General features: G+C 46.0%; 1 protein-coding gene across 2 annotated transcripts in view; it reads right to left on the bottom strand.

Moving 5' to 3' along the window:
* CA6 (carbonic anhydrase 6) overlaps window positions 1-17,619 on the bottom strand; it is a 35,894-nt gene that overhangs the window by 1,495 nt on the left and 16,780 nt on the right. For both annotated transcript variants that reach the window (XM_025403152.1, XM_025403157.1), the window contains 3 exons: window positions 11,138-11,207; window positions 6,023-6,180; window positions 2,525-2,639 (listed from right to left, as the gene is read on the bottom strand). In XM_025403152.1, the coding sequence (XP_025258937.1) occupies window positions 2,525-2,639; window positions 6,023-6,180; window positions 11,138-11,207 (343 nt within the window). The remainder of the gene's footprint in view (window positions 1-2,524; window positions 2,640-6,022; window positions 6,181-11,137; window positions 11,208-17,619) is intronic.

The following is a 17,619-nucleotide window of genomic DNA, read 5'->3' as shown; positions in this document are numbered from 1 at the left end:
TACCTCAGTCTGGGGCCGGTACCTAGAACATCTGAGCCCCCTCGTGAGGAGACGCTAGAGTGACCCTCTAATGGAGAAAGCATTTCAGATGTGGCATATTGAAAGATACGCAGTCTGTTGGTGCCTATTGCCAGAATAGTGTAAAATTGTTTTAGGGAAAGCAGGGGAAACGTGGCAACATTTAGAACAAGAAGACAGGCCAGGCACAGTGACTCACACCTGTAATCCCAGCACTTTGGGAGGCAGGGCAGGCAGATCACCTGAGGTCAGGAGTTCAAGACCAGCCTAACCAACATGGTGAAATCCCATCTCTACTAAAAATACAAAAATTAGCCTGGTGTAGGGGGGCATGCCTATAATTCCAGCTACTCAGGAGGCTGAGGCAGGAGAATCGCTTGAATCCGGGAGGCGGAGGTTACAGTGAGCCCATGAGATTGTGCCACTGCACTTCAGCCTGGGCGACAGAGTGAGAGACTCCAAAAGAATTAGGAGACAGATGCATGAGTCTAAGCTCCCTTTGGTCAGCCTGCTTGCAGTTGGACCTGTTAAAGACGACATTGCCTTTGGAAAAAAGAATTCTTGCTGTTAATGTTGTATATAGTACAGTATGGAGAAATGATCACTATAGCTGACGTCAGTTTTTTTCCTCTGCTAGTATTGTATTGGAGGAGTGAATTGTATTGGAGGATTGAATTGTGTTGGAGGAAACAATATAGAAAACACCTATATCCCCTGTTAATTCAATAAGTGAACCAGGAAGGAAAGGTGGGGAGAAAATCACAAATAAGCCTTATTGGGGTAGGGGGTGGAAATTTAAGTTTTTTTTTTTTTTTTGAGACGGAGTCTTGCTTTGTCGCCCAGGCTGGAGTGCAGTGGCGCCATCTCAGCTCACTGCAGCTCCGCCTCCTGGGTTCACGCCATTCTCCTGCCTCAGCCTCCCGAGTAGCTGGGACTACAGGTGCCCGCCACCTTGCCCGGCTAACATATTTAGTAGAGACGGGGTTTCACCATGTTAGCCAGGATGGTCTCGATCTCCTGACCTCGTGATCCACCTGTCTTGGCCTCCCAAAGTGCTGGGATTACAAGCGTGAGCCACCATGCCTGGCGGAAATTTAAGTTTTAAAAGGTACATATAAAGGTGGGATAAGCCAAATGAGGTGGCTCGTGCCTATAATCCCAGCACTTTGGGAGGCTGAGTGGGGAGGATTGCTTGAGGCCAGGGGTTTGAGACCAGGCTGAGCAACATAGATTTCATCTCTACAAAAAATTCAAAAAAAATTAGCTGGCTGTGGTGGTGTGTGCCTGCAGTCTCCACTACTGGGGAGGCAGAGGTGGGAGGATCGCTTGAGCCTAGACAGTTGAGGCTGCAGTGAGCTGTGATTGTGCCACTAAGCATCAGCCTGGGTAACAGAGTGAGACCTTGTCTCAAAAAAGAAAAAAAAAAAAAAAGTGGGATAATATTGAGTAAACCATATTGATAGGATACTGATTCTACTGTATTGGAAAATATAAAAGTATCAGGAATGGTTAACAGAATGGGCTGTAAAGACAATGGATTCATCACAACTTTACAGAAAGCAGACAAAATAAAGATGAGGAGGCTGTGAAATATTTACATTCTTGCCAACACAGAGACGAGGTGAGCCAAGGACACAGTTGGAGCCTGATCCAAGGAATTGCAGGATGCAGCAGAGGCTGGCCTGCCTGCACCTACTTCCAGCACGCTGGGGTCTGGGGCCTGCGCCCCAGGCAGATGCCGTGAACAATATGTGGTCTAGTTAACTCCACCTTGAGAGAACATATAGGAGGCGTTGGGGGTGGGTTCATAACACAGACTACGATCAAGCTGTGCAGGAAATAATCTCAGTGGGGTTAATAAGGTTAACTTGGCCAGGTGCAGTGGCTCACGCCTGTAATCCCAGGACTTTGGGAGGCTGAGGTGGGCACATCCCTTGAGATCAGGAGTTTGAGACTGGCCTGGCCAACATGGAAAAACCCCATTTCTGTTAAAAAAAAAAAAAAAAAAGCTGGGTGTGGTGGCAGGTGCTTGTAATCCCAGCTACTGGGGAGGCTGAGGCAGGGGAATCACTTGAACCCAGGGGGCGGAGGTTGTAGTGAGACGAGATTGTACCCCTGCACACCGGCCTGGGTGACGGAGCGGGACTCTGTCTCAAAAAAAAAAAAAAAAAAAAAGGTTAACTTGAACCTACACTCTTATGAGAGCTTCCGGATGTTGTGGTCTTTTTGCTTCTCCTGCTGTCTCTAGCCAAGACTATGTAGGTAATAAATCACGTAGCTGTCTCTCCTGATCGTCTCTTGTGTTCTACTCACTGGCATCCCTGCCTGGACTGGGAGAAAGTGATCACCCTCTGCCCAAGCCCCGTGCAGCCTGGCCCACCTGAGCCTCCCGCTACTGAAATGACTCTCCTTCCCTTACCATTGCCAGAAGAGATGGGTCCACCTAGAGGAAGGAGCAAAACAGGAGTTAAACTGCAGAACATGATCCAGAATGAGTCTCACTCACCCTGATTCGGGAAGCTGGATTCCACTACTCTGTGGTTCAGGGGCTGGGTCCTGCGGTAATCGTTTTGGATGGTCTTGTTGTGGTGATCCAGTAAGGAATTCTCCAGCTTCCAAACCTGGGGGCAACATGAGTGCATGATGGAGGGGAAGAGGCACTGGGTAGTTTAAAAGAAATAACAATTGGCCGGGCGAGGTGGCTCACACCTGTAATCCTAGCACTTTGGGAGGCCGAGACGGGCGGATCACGAGGTCAGGAGATGGAGACCATCCTGGCTAACATGGTGAAACCCCGTTTCTACTAATAATAAAAAAAAATTAGCCAGGCGTGGTGGCGGGCACCTGTGGTCCCAGCTGCTGGCGAGGCTGAGGCAGGAGAATGGTGTGAACCTGGGAGGCGGAGCTTGCAGTGAGCCAAGATTGCACCACTGCACTCCAGCCTGGGCGATAGAGCAAGACTCTGTCTCAAAAAAAAAAAAAAAAAAAAAAAAAAAGCAATAACAATTGGCTGGGCACAGTGGCTCACACCTGTAGTCCCAATACTTTGGGAGGCCAGGGTGGGTGGATCACTTGAGCTCAGGAGTTAGAGACCAGCCTGGCCAACATGGTGAAACCCCTTCTCTACTAAAAATACCAAAATTAGCTGATCATGGTCATGTGCACCTATAATCCCAGCTACTCAGGAGGCTGAGGCAGGAGAATCACTTGAACCTGGGAGGCAGAGGCTGCAGTGAGCCAATATCACGCAACCGTGCTCCAGCCTGGGAGACAGAGCGGAACTCTGTCTCAAAAAAAAAAGAAAAAGAATTAACAACTGGGCTAGAACTCGGATTTATATAACCCTGATGAAGCAACTGTAAGAAGATCTCAAGTCCAGGGGAGGTTCTGGGTGCTGTGTATCAGGCGTTATTCCAGAACTAATCTATCCGTGCATTCTTCCAACAGAATCTCTCTTTTCAGCTTTTTATATGAGTATTTGTCCAATAGTAGAAAGGAGAGAAAGAAGTAAGCAGAAATACATCAAGTGGCAAACTCAATTTTTGTTTTTCTGAAAATATCAGGGTTTTTTTTTTTTGTTTGTTTGTTTTTGAGATGGAGTCTCGCTCTGTCGCCAGGCTGGAGTGCAGTGACACAATCTCAACTCGCTACAACCTCCACCTCCCGGGTTCAAGTTATTCTCTCCTGCCTCAGCCTCCTGACTAGCTGGGACTACAAGCACCCACCACCACACCCAGATAATTTTTATATTTTTAGTAGAGATGGCGTTTCACCATGTTGGCCAGGCTGGTCTCAAACTCCTCAGGTCATTCACCCTCCTCAGTCTCCCGTCGTGCTGGAATTACAGGTGTGAGCCACCTCACCTGGCCTGAAAATGTCTGTATTTTGTCGATATCCTTGAAAGGCATTTTTGCTGCACATACAATTCTATATTGGCTATTTTTTTCCCTCAGCACTTTGAAATTATGTTTCCACTCCCTTCTGACTTTCACTGTCGCTATGTTGAATCAACTCTGTCATGAATAAGACTCTTTTCATGATAATCTGTCTTTTCTTTCTGGCTAATTTTTAAATTATTTCTTTGTCTTTGATGATTTCACTGTGATGTGTTTAGTGCAGGGTGTTGTGTACACACACACACACATATATATACACACACCTAGAGAGAGAGAGAGAGAAACTAATTGGCATTCTTGAATATATGACTTGGTATCTCTTCCTGAAAATTGTCAGTCCATATTTTGTCAAATCACGACTCTTCCCTATTCTGCCTCTCTTCTCCTTCTAGGATTTCGATTAGACATTTACTAGACCTTTCCAGTACACTATGTCTCTTCACTTCTTTTCATAGTTCCTTCTCTTTCTCTCTGTGCTGCATTCTAGATGGTGTTATTGGCCGTCTCCAATTTACTAATTATCTCAAACTGTATCTAACATGCTATCAAACCCATTCATTGGGTTATTTTTTGTTTTTGTATTTTTGTTTTTTTGAGATGGAGTCTCGCCCTCTCACCCAGGCTGGAGTGCAATGGTGTGATCTCAGCTCACTGCAACCTCTGCCTCCTGGGTTCAAGCGATTCTCCTGCCTCAGCCTCCTGAGTAGCTGGGATTATAGGCTCGCGCCACTGCGCCCAGCTGATTTTTTGTATCTTTAGTAGAGACAGGGTTTCACCATGTTGGCCAGGCTGGTCTAGAACCCCTGACCTCATGATCAGCCCGCTTTGGCCTCCCCAAGTGCTGGGATTACAGGCGTTGAGCCACCATGCCTGGCCAATTTTTTGTTGTTTTGTTTTTGTTTTTGTTTTTGTTTTGAGACAGGGTTTTGCTCTGTTGCCCAGGCTGGAGTGCAGTGGTGCGATCTCGGCTCACTGCAAACTCCAACTCCTGGGTTCAAGTGAGTCTTCCACCTCCCGAGTAGCTGGGATTACAGGCGCCCACCATCACGACTGGATAATTTTTTGTACTTTTAGTAGAGATGGGGTTCCACCATGTTGGCCAGGCTGATCTCAAACTCCTGACCTCAGGTGATCCACCTACTTTAGCCTCCCAAAGTGCTGGGATTATAGGCATGAGCCACCGCGAGTGACCTGGATTATTAATTTTTGATACTGATTTTCCATTTCTAGAAATTCTATTTGTGTTTTTGTACCAAGTCTGGATGTCCATTTTTAGACTTTTTTGTTCTTTGCTCATATTTAAACCTCTTATTTATTTATACATATTAAACATTCTTATATCCTATTAATTGTCTGATAATTCCACTAAGTGAAATCTTTGTAGGTCCGATTCTGGTGGTTCTCATTTATAATGTCTTTTTTTCTCATATGTTTTGTATTTTTTTTCTTAATTGAGCTAATTTCAGGTAACTTGCTTTGTGAAAATTCTTCTAGGTCTGGATTTAAGCTCATTTTTTCCAGAGATAATTTACCATTTGCTTTTGTCAGGTGTCTGGGGGCACTTCCAGCCTGACTGGCAACATTGTGGGGTGTGGGTGTCCTTGAGCAGGGGTCTCTTCCACCTTTCTCTAAGGAAATGAAAAATTTAAGAAACGGAGATGGCCAAGCGCAGTGGCTCACACCTGTAATCCCAGCACTCTGGGAGGCTGAGACAGGCAGATTGCTTGAACTCAGGAGTTTGAGACCTGCCTGGGCAACATGGTAAAACTCTGTCCCTACTAAAAACAAAAACTAGCCGGGCGTGGTGGTGCATGCCTGTAGTCCCAGCTACTTGGGAGTCTGAGGCAGGAGAATTGCTTGAACCTGGGAGGCGGAGATTGCAGTGAGCCAAGACTGTGCCACGGCACTCCAGCCCGGGTGACAAAGTGAGACTCTGTCTCCAAAAAAAAAAAAAAAACAAAGGTTGGATAGATGAGGCACAGTAGCCCTGCACACAGAAAACACCGTAGGACCCCCCAGTTGTTGACGTTCGTTGAGATGCTGGGGAGCACCCTTGTTAACCAGGCAGTCAAATGGGAAGGCTTCGGCAAAGCGATGCCATACGTTACCTGTGTCCTGGAGAGCTTGACAAAATCCGCCAGCACAAACCAGTGGACGTTCTCGGTACAGGGAGGCGTGGTGAGTGAGCCGTGGTAGCTGTAGTAGTGCTGGAGGTTCTTGGGCAGCATGTCCCGAATGTCAAGGCCAGTCAGGGTTGTTGTTTGTCCTGACCAAGAAGACAGAAGGTAACAGAATGTCAGGGACCACCGCTGCCCCTCAGGAGAACAGCTCAGGCCCAGGCCTCGCCAGGTTCCAATCTCTCGAGTTCAGCAGAATATAGAAGCTGATGATTAGGAAACAATTTCCCAGTTTACTTCTCCCTGGAAGGGATTGAGGGGAGAGACTTTGGGGATAGACGCACTCAGACACCTCCTCCTGGCTGAGTGCTCTTGGCTGCGTGCTCGCTCTGCGGCCGTTTTCTCATCTGTGGAATAGTCAGCAGGATTGCTGTGAGGGTAAGGAGGTAACGTCTGGAAAGCAGCTGGCATTGAACCACTACATAGGGAAGGACTCCTAAGTGTAACTGCTGTGGTCACCATTATCATGGCTAGGCAGAGGACACATTTTTTGATCAATGAAAGAAATAAATCTGGCCCCTGGAGACTTCTGGGTAAGTGCCCTCGAAGAAAGACCAAAATGCCTTGGTTTGGGCTCATTGAGAAGTGGGTAGACAGCAGTTGTAAATGCAGAATCAGGCCGGGCGCAGTGGCTCACGCCTGGAATCTCAACACTCTGGGAGGCCAAGGCGGGGAGGATTGCTTGGGGCCAAGAGTTCAAGACCAGCCTGGGCAACACAAGGAGGCCCCGTCTCTACAATAAGTTTAAAAAAAAAAATTTTTTTTTAAATAATAAATGCAGAATCAGAACCAAGCCAGGGTCCAGGTGTAGGCATTTGGTCCTGAGCGCCTCCTGCCACGCCCGCTGGGAACCAAGCCCAGCCACACGTGGGGCGTAGGGAGGGGCCACTCCCACCAGGGCCTGCAAAGCTCCTACAGGAGCCACATCTGCTCCTGCTCTAGAGTGGCCCTTGTTCCATTCATGTCAACGACGCTGAGCCCCTGAGCTCAGCACGAGACTCTCGAGGCAACACAGGATTGAGCTGGGTTTTGTTTCACTTTCCCTAAGCGCTTTTGCGCTTCTTAAAGGCAGAGAATATAGTTTTGAGACATACGTAGATAGGCCTGTTCGACCAAGGCCACAATGTCTCAGGGTGCCATGAGTAGGCAAAAGAGTTCTAAGTTTTATCATTATTGGAAGATTTCAAGACATAACCTCCAAAAGGACTCTGTGGTAGAGATTTATTTTTGTAACTCTAACGTATTTAAGTGAAAGCCAAGAATTCCAGAATCATGATGCAGCCGCTATAGAAAATAGTATAATGGTTCCTCAAAAAATAAACATACGGCCAGGTGTGGTAGCTCACACCTGTAATCCCAGCACTCTGGGAGGCCAAGGCGGGCAGATCACTTGAGGTCAGGAGTTAGAGAACATCCTGGCCAACATGGTGAAATCCCATCTCTACTAAAAATACAAAAATTAGCTGAGCATGGTGGCACATGCCTGTAATCCCAGCTACTCGGGAGGCTGAGGCAGGAGGAGTGCTTGAACTTGGGAGGCGGAGGTTGCAGTGAACTGAGATCGAGCCATTGCATTCCCACCTCAGAGAGACTCTGTCTCAAAAAACAAAACAAAACAAAACAAAATTTAAAAAACATAGGTTCCCACATGACTCAGCAATTCCACTCCTATCTACCCAAAAGAAATGAAAGCAGGAACTCAAAGAGATACTTGTACACTCATATTCATATTCATTGCAGCGTCACTTCACAATAGCTAAAAGGTGGAAGCCACCCAAATGCTCACTGGTAGATAAATGGATGAATAAAACATCATACTTCCTTCAGCCTTTTTTTTTTTTTTTTTTTTTTTTTTTTTGGGAGAGTCTCGCTCTGTCCCCCAGACTGGAGTGCAGTGGCACAATCTCAGCTCACTGCAACCTCCGCCCTCCGAGTTCAAGCGATTCTCCTGCCTCAGTCTCCTGAGTAGCTGGGATTACAGACACCTGCCATTAACACCCGGCTAATTTTTGTATTTTTAGTAGAGATGGGGTTTCACCATGTTGGCCAGGCTGGTCTCAAACTCCTGACCTCAAGTGCTCCGCCAGCCTTTGCCTCCCGAAGCACTGGTATTACAGGTGTGAGCCACCTCGCCTGGCCACTTCAGCCTTAAAAAGGAATGAAATTCTGATAACATGCTATAATGTGGGCAAACCTAAAAGACATTATGCTAAGTGAAATAATCCAGACCAAAAAAAAAAAAAGACAAATACTGTATGATTCTACTTATATGAGGTACCTAGAATAGTCAAATTCTTAGAGACAGAAACTGTGGTTACCAGAAACTGGAAGGGGAGATGGGGAGTTACTGTTGAACGGGTACAGAGTTTCAGTTTAGGAAGACGAAAAAAGTTCCGGCAATGGAGGGGTGTGATGGTTGCACCACAATGTGAATGTACTTAATGCTACTGAACTGGACATTTAAAATGGTTTAAGTTGTAAATTTGTTGTTGTTGTTGTTGTTGTTGTTGTTTGAGATGTTGTCTCACTCTGTCACCCAGGCTGGAGTGCAATGGCACAATCTCAGCTTGCTGCAAACTCCACCTCCCGGGTTCGAGCGATTCTCCTGCCTCAGCCTCCCGAGTAGCGGGGATTACAGGCACCTGCCACCACGCCTGGCTAATTTTTGTATTTTTAGTAGAGACGGGGTTTCACCATGTTGGCCAGACTGGTCTCAAACTCCTGACCTCAGGTGATGGACCCGCCTCAGCCTCCCAAAGTGCTGGGAGGTGTGAGCCACCGCTCCCGGCCTTAAGTGGTAAGTTTTAATTCAGGCTATGGGACTGCGTGGAGTCACTGAGATGAGACAGAGCCTGACTCCACCCAACACTTAGAGCAGGAGCCAGAGAGTGAGAGGGCGGAGCTGGGGTGCTGCGGACCACCCTTTGAAGGTAAACTAAGACAAGAGAAGAAGAGTGGCCCATAGATCTGCCCATCACTCCGGCTCGGTGAAGCAGGGGCAGCTCAGGGTGGGGTGGTTGAGAAAGGAGAACAGGACTATTCTATGACGTTTTCAAGGGGAGCCAGAGAACTGGGGGGCACCTGGGGAATGGTAAGGTCAGGAGATACGTTTGTTTGCTTGTGTTTGGAGGTGGGAGGAATTAGGGCAGATGTGTGTGCTGAACAGTAGGCTTTAATAAAGAGTAAGACATCAACGATGCAGGCCAGGCGCGGTGGCTCACGCCTGTAATCCCAGCACTTTGGGAGGCTGAGGTGGGCAGATCACAAGGTCAGGAGATCGAGATCATCCTGGCCAACATGGTGAAACCCTGTCTCTACTAAAATACAAAAAATTAGCCAGGCATGGTAGTGTGTGCCTGTAATCCCAGCTACTCAGGAGGCTGAGGCAGGGGAATCCCTTGAACCCGGGAGGCGGAGGTTGCAGGGAGCTGAGATCGTGCCACTGTACTCCAGCCTGGTGACAGAGCAAGACTCCATCTCAAAAAAGAAAAAAGAGAAATCAGTGATGCAGAAGAGAGGGGAGAGAATGGCAGGAAAGGAGGCCTTGAGTGTGGAAGAGGAGTGGGGTTGGGGCCCACATGGGAGGTGTGGTGTTGACAAGAGCAGGGATTTGTCATCCATTGCAGCTGAAGAGGGGGCATGGAATTTGGTCCAGATGCACGTGGGTTAAGGAGTGGAGTGTTTCTGGCCTGTGGCTTCTGCCTTCTCAATGGAGTGAGCGTGGGAGCATCAGCTCCAGGGGAGTTGCTGGAGCCCGGGCACAGGGGCTTCAGGAGAGAGGAGAAAGCGTGTGACAAGAATTTGGGAAGTCAGAAAGAAAATGCCCAGGGTGGTACTTTAGGATTTCTGGGCACTGTTCATATTTGTAGCTATAAATAAAAAAATAATACCAGTTGACCAGGTGCAGTGGCTCATGCCTATAATCCCAAAACTCTGGGAAGTTGAGGCGGGTGGATCACTTGAGCCTAGGAGTTGAAGACCAGCCTGAGAACATGGTGAGACCCTGTCTCTACTAAAAATACAAAAAACCAGCCAAGCATGGTAGTGCACCTGTCGTCCCTGCTACTCAGGAGGCTGAGGTGGGAGGATCAACTGAGCCCCAGAGGTCGAGGCTGCTCTGTGTCACGATCGCACCACTGCACCCCAGCCTGCACGACAGAGCGAGACCATGTCTCAAAAATAATAGCGATAATAATACCAGTTAGATGTCTATGGATTCCTGTCCAACTGCATCCAGCTCTTTGGCTGCCAGCTCTAAGTTGGTCTGGAGCTTTGCCAGTGAGTCTGTGGAGGGGTAGAGGAGTGACGGCATAGACGTGGTGTTTGCATGGGAGTGTTGAGGGAGACTTGAGAGTGCTGGGGTGGAATCTCAGCTGGGAGACAGATGAAAGAACACAGGCGTCACTAGGAGCGAGAATGTGGAAGCCCCAGGTTTGGAGGACTCGGGTCAGGTGAGTTGCAGGAGGGGCTGGGTGCTGAAGTCAGAGGACTGGGAGGCTGGGAGGTGCGGGCGGAATGGGACACGTGAAGTCAAGAATGCAGAGCTGATGTGGTTATAGCTCAAAGTCAAGGGTTGACCCTGGGCGGGAGATGGCTCTTACAAGAATGCTGCCTTCTGGAGGCAGAGGGGACGGAAGAACACCCCGAGTGTCTGTATGTCCAAGCGGGATGACGAGGGCTTCCCTCTTGACATTCATCTCAGCCTGGAGCCAGGCGGACATCTCTCTAGCCGCCAGGACTGTCACTGCCAGCTGAGGTGACAGTCATCGAAGTGAGGATATCCCCACTTAGTGCAACTCCTGCCAGAAGTTCCAATCATAGGAAGTGACACATCGAATTTATGCCTTCTCAGAGAGGTTTGCTGCCTAAGCCAACAGCAGAAATCACTGGAACAAGTAATCTGGCACAGGGAGGGGTGGACTCCCTTGGCAGGGCCCACTGGCCACCCTCCCCACCAGCATCAATCCCCTGCCCCCTGGGCACACCTCACACTCACACTCACACTCATTCCCTTTCCCTCCTGCAGCCACAGTTGGCTTCCCTTACCTGGGTACTTGATGTTGGCCAGATGAGAAATGAAGCTGCTGTAGTAAGTGTTTTCAGGGTAATCCTTCACCTGCAACGAAACGCAAAGCACTGAGCATAAGTGAAGAAGAGGCCCCAGCACCATCTCTACTCATCCAGCCACTCAGCTTTCTAGCTGATTGGGCCGAGCCTAGAGAGTAAGGAGAGGCAGCCTGTGCCCTGTTGTGTTTTGGCAGAGACAGTCTGACTGTTCTTTGCTACCAACCACACAGGTTCAGGAGTCCCTCCAGAAAGGCACTATCTTAAGTATTTTGGCAGCTTCCAGGCAAAGAAGCTTCTCAGTCTTTGGTGATGCCCTCAGAAATGGCCAATACTTACTCCAAAAAAGTCCCCTGCGTGCTTGTTTTTGTTTGTTTGTTTGTAGGTTTTTTGTTTGTTTGTTTGTTTTTTGACAGGGAGTCTTTCTCTCTTGCCCAGGCTGGAGTGCAGTAGGGTGATCTCAGCTCACTGCAACCTCCGCCTTCCGGGTTCAAGCTATTCTCCTGCCTCACCCTCCTGAGTAGCTGGGGTTACAGGTGCTCACCACCACGCCTGGCTAATTTTTTTGTATTTTTAGTAGAGACGGGGTTTCACCATGTTGGCCAGGCTGGTCTCGAACTCCTGACCTCGTGATCTGCCCACCTCGGCCTCCCAAAGTGCTGGGATTACAGGTGTGAGCCACCACACCCAGCCTGTGTGCTTGTTTTGGGCAGTGTCAGCCACAGTCAGATTCTTTGTGATGAGGAGGGCTTGATCTCACAAGCTCCCTTCTTCATCCTCAGGACTTCCAACGGAGAGCCAGATGTCCAAGGCAGAATGACTACAATTCCCCCAACACCAGATCACTCTTTCAGAATGAGTATTGGCTTTAAAAGTCAGAAAAGTTGCTTTGGGTGAAAAAGGTCTATTTTCAATGGTTCTTTTCAGTCAAGTGGTTGATCTCTTTCACTGTGCATAAATTTGGCTTTCTTGGCTTTCTGACTGCATTTGCTATTTGTTTTCTAGATGTCTCGTGCCTTTATTGTTGCATTGGTCCACCTTTACTGCCTTCTTTTGTGTTAAGCAAATACTTTTCATGTACCATTTAATCATTTTTAGTTATTTTCTTAGTGGTTGCTCAAGTGATTACCATATACAACTCAATCACAATCTATGTCAGGTTAATATTAATTTAATTTCAGTAAAATATAGCAACTTTGCTTCAAAAGAGCTCTATTTCTTCCTCGTCCTTTCTTCTATTTTTGTCATATGCATTACATCTACATATATTATAAGCCAGTGGTATATATAGTGGTATAGTCATTGCTTTAAATAATCTTGATGGTTTTTAAAAAGAAATTAAAAGAAGAAAACACAAAAAATATATGTGTGTAGTCTTCTCTGTTCTCCATTTCCAGTACTCTTCACTTCTTTCTGTGGATCGGAGTTACTGTCTGGTATCATTTTCTTTCAGCCAGAAGATCATCCTTATATATGACTTGTAAGACAGGCCTGCTAGCAATTATACTGGTTCTTGTATATCTGGGAATGTCTTTGTTTCACCTTCATTGTTGAAGGGTGGTTGATTGGATATAGAATTGTTGATTGACAGTCATTCCACCATGTTCTGATGACTTGAAAAGTCAGCCATTAATTGGATGGTCATTTCCCTACATATAATAAATCCCTTTTATCTTGCTGCTTTCAGCAGTTTAATTTTTGATGTATCTAGACTTGGGGTTTATTTATCAGACTTGGGGTTTTTTTAGTTTCTTGGATTGGTAAATTTATGTTTTTCCTCAGATTTGAGGCTTTTTGGCCATTGTTTTGTTTGGTTTTTTACTTCCACTTTCTCTCTCTCCTCTCCTTCTGGGACTCCCATTTTAAATATATATATATATATATGTGTGTGTGTGTGTGTGTATATATGTGTGTGTATATATATATGTGTGTGTGTGTGTATGTGTGTGTGTGATGCTATACTTGATGTTGTCCCCGTGAGTCTACAAGGCTGTTCATTTTTCTTCTGTCTTTTTTCTCTGTTTTTCAAATTGGATAATTTCATTGCTCCATCTTCAAATGAACTGATTCTTTTTTTCTTCTGCTGCCTCACATCTGCTTTGGGCCCATCTAGTGATTTTTTTCATTTTGTTTGTTATACTTTTCAACTCTAGACTTTCCATTTGGTGCATCTTTAAAGTTTCTATTTCTCTATTGAGATTCCCTTTTTGAGTCATTGTCATCATATTTTCCTTCAATTCTTTGAACATAGTTTCCTTTCATTCTTCAAACATTTATGATAGTTGGTGGTTTTTTTTTGTTGTTTTTTTTTTTTTTTTTTTGAGACAGAATCTCGCTCTGTCGCGCAGGCTGGAGTGCACCGGTGCAATCTCAGCTCACTGCAAGCTCCGCCTCCCGGATTCCCGCCATTCTCCTGCCTCAGCCTCCCGAGTAGCTGGGACTACAGGCGCCTGCCACCTCGCCCGGCTAATTTTTTTTTGTATTTTTAGTGGAGACAGGGTTTCACCGTGTTAGCCAGGATGGTCTCGATCTCCTGACCTTGTGATCCGACAGCCTCTGCCTCCCAAAGTGCTGGGATTACAGGCGTGAGCCACCGCGCCCAGCCTTTTTTTTTTTTTTTTTTNCCCATTCAGTCCCTAAGTTACTTAAGGTCTTTTAATTTCACTTTGCACATTTCTAATTGAGGCCAATAATCTTTGCCTCACATAAACCAGGTGGAAATGCTTGGTAAGTATGAAGCATTTCACAAAGGTCAGGGTTCATCTTCATGGCTGCTGTTAGAAATGGATCTGACAGCTGCGTCCCCTGCATGATCATTCCAGAGTCTCCACTGGGCCCATTCTCTGTCTGGATCTGTACAGCGCCCTGCACCAATGACTGAGTCCCCAGCAGGTCCGAGGTGTGGCTCCAGCAGGTCCTGTGGCTGAGGCACCCTAGGTGTCTTCATCCAGGAATTCCAGGAGTCCATGTGATTCCTCTCCCGAATGAGGATGCCTCCCTCCTGGGTCACATACCCTGCTGGACGTCCGTTCCCACAGCCTTTCCTGTAGTCCACAGAAGGGAATGTCCAGGTCTCATAGTAACCCAGTGAGTGGTATGAGAGCAAATCAGTGAAGAAGTCACCACCAGAGTGTTGGCTGAGTGAGCCCAGGGCCACCCAAATACATTTGCTGCGCTCTGGAGTAAAACAGAAGATGATCTGGTGGTCTTTGTAGTTGGTGTGAGTGGAGAAATAGGTTCTGGGCCTGGACAAAGCGAACTGGCTTCTGCCCAGTAGAATACAGCCAGGGGACAGGATAGTAAGGGGGTGTTATGAACACTGGAATGCCAATAAATTTGACAACCTAGATGAAATGGACAAACTCCTTGAAAAACACAGAGGACCAAAGCTTACTCAGTAAGAAGTAGATAACCTGGGCTGGGTGCAGTAGCTCATGCCTGTAATCACAGCACTTTGGGGATCACTTGAGGTCAGGAGTTCGAGACCAGCCTGGCCAACATGGTGAAACCCTGTCTCTACTAAAAAATACAAAAATTAGCCGGGCAAAAAAACAAACAAAAAATAAATCGATAACCTGAATAGTCTTAAGTCAGTTAAAGAAATTGAATTTATAATTTAAAAACCTTCCCAGAAGGGAAGAAAACTTCAGGCCCATATGGCTTCACTGGTAAATTCTACCAAACGTTTAAAGAAGACATAATACTCATTTAACACAAATTCTACCAGAAAATTAAAGAGGAAGGAACCCTTCTCAATTCATTCTATGAAGCCAGAATTACTCTGATACCAAAACGGCACTAAAGACATTACAAGAAAACTACAACCCAATATCACTCATGAACAGAGATACAAAAATTAGTAACTATATTTTAGCAAGCAGACTCCAATAATATAAGGACAATAATATATCTTAACCAAGTAGGGTTTATCTCAGGAATGCAAGACTGGCTTAATCCTCCCCAAATTGATCTATTCCAGCTAAAAACAATTTCCATCAAAATTCCAGCAGGGTTTTTTTGGCAGAGGGTGGGGAGGTGGTGGATGGTGGGGTTAGAAATTGACAAACTGATTCTATTATTTATATGGAAATGCAAAGAAACTAGAATAACCAAAACAACTTTGAGAGAGTTGAATTTGGGGGAATAATATTACTTGACCTCAAGGCTTATCGTAAAGCTAGAGTAATCAAAACCATTTGTGGTATTAATGCAACAGTAGTGAATAGATAATGGAACGCCAGGAAGAATCCAGAAATAGATCCACACCTATACAGACAACTGACTTTCTTATTTATTTATTTATTTTGGGACAAAGTCTTGCTCTGTTGCCCAGGCTAGAGCGCAGTGGTATGATCTCGGCTCACTGCAACCTCCACCTCCCGGGTTCAAGCAATTCTCCTGCCTCAGCCTTCTAAGTAACTGGGATTGCAGTTGCCCACCACCACACCAGGCTAATTTTTTGTATTTTTAGTAGAGACAGAGTTTCACCATGTTGGCCAGGCTGGTCTTGAACTCCTGACCTCAATGATCCACCCACCTCGGCCTCCCAAACTTCTGGGATTACAGGGGTGAACCACCACACCCGGCCTCAGACAACTGATTTTCCAACAAAAGCAATTGAGTGGTGAAAGGACAGCATATCCAACAAATGTGCTGGAGTGATTATGTCATATGCAAAAAAATCAACTGCGATTCCTACCTCACATCGTATAAACAAATGAACACAAACTGGAACAGAGACCAAATTAAAACCTTAAATTATAAAACTTCTAAATAGGAGATAAATCTTTGTGAACTCAGGTTACACAACACACTAAAAGCACAATCCATAAAAGAAAAAGTTGATAAATTGGACTTCAACAAAATTAATAAAATTTTCTATTTGAAAAGTTGTTATAAGAATGAAAAGACAAGCCACAGACAGGCACAAAAAATTTGCAAATCACATATCTAAGAAAGCACTAGTATCTAGAAGTACAAATGTACAATGCATAAGAAAATCTCAAAGCTGGCCGGGCGCAGTGACTCATGCCTGTAATCCCAGCACTTTGGGAGGCCGAGGCGGGCAGATCACCAAGTCAGGAGTTCGAGACTAGCCTGGTCAACATGGTGAAACTCCATCTCTACTAAAAATACAAAAATTAGCTGGCTTGATGGTGGGCGACTGTGATCCCAGCTACTCGGGAGGCTGAGGCAGGAGAATCACTTGAACCCAGGAGGCGAAGGTTGCAGTGAGCCGAGATTGCGCCATTGCACTCCAGCCTGGGCAACAAGAGTGAAACTCCATCTCAAAAAAAAAAAAAAAAAAAAGATGCTCAACATTATTAGTAATTATGTAATTATGTAAATTAAAATCACGATGAGACACCAATGCACATCTTATAGGATGCCTAAAATTTAAAATACTGACTACAAGTTTTGATAAAAATGAGGGGCAACTGGAACGCGGGTCCATGCCTGGTAGAAATGTAAAATGGTCCAACCACTTCCAAAAACAGCTTGCCAGTCTGTTAAACAGTTAAGTGTACATCTACCACATGACACAGCCATTCCAATCCTAGGTATTAACCCAAAGAAACCAAAGCAGATGTCTAAACAAAGACAGGTACACAAATGCTCGTAGCAGCTTCATTTAGAATAGCCAAAGAATTGGAAGCACCACCAAAGTACATCAGGGTGAATGGATAAACAAACGGTGACCTAGCCACACGGGAGAATTGTATTCAGCAATAAAAAGACATGAACTATTGACATGCTCTGCAACCTGCGTGAATCTCAAAGCACTTCTGCCAAGGGAAAGGAGAAACACCCCCCGAAAGTGCCCACTATATTATTTCAATTGTATAAAATTCCAGGAAATGCAAACTAATCTGCAGTAACAGAAAACAAATCAGTGTTTCTCTGGGGAAACTTTTGGGGGCAATGAAATATTTATTATCTTGCTGAGGTGATCATTTCATGAATGTGTGTATATGTCAAAATATCACATGTACATTTTAAATTAGAGAAAAAACTGTAAAAATATTTTCTAGGCTAAGTATGGTGGCTCATACCTGTAACTCCAGCCCTTTGGAAGGCTGAGGCAGGCAGATCACTTGAGCCTGGGAGTTTAAGACCAGCCTGGCTGAGATGATGAGACCCTGTCTCTGCAAATAATCTAAAAATTGGGAAAGTGTCATGGCACACGCCTGTAGTCCCAGCTACTTGGGAGGCTGAGGCTGAAGGATCCCTTGATCTCAGGAATTTGAGGCTGCAGTGAGCTATGATCACACCCCTGCACTCCAGCGTGGGTCACAAAGCAAGACTGTGTGTCTAAAAAATAAATTAATTAAACAAAAAAATATATTTTTTTTTTTTTTTTTTTTTTTTTTTTTACGGCGGTTCCTTTGTCTCCGCCCCGCGTGGGGCGGGGGGGGCCGGACCCCAAGCCCCCCCACCCCCGCGCCCCCGGGGTCCGCCCTTCC

This window comes from Theropithecus gelada, chromosome 1, assembly GCF_003255815.1.
Source record: "Theropithecus gelada isolate Dixy chromosome 1, Tgel_1.0, whole genome shotgun sequence".
NCBI classification, from domain to species: domain Eukaryota; kingdom Metazoa; phylum Chordata; class Mammalia; order Primates; family Cercopithecidae; genus Theropithecus; species Theropithecus gelada.
The sequence above is the reverse complement of the archived record's forward strand: the minus strand, read 5'-3'. Positions and strand labels throughout refer to the sequence as shown.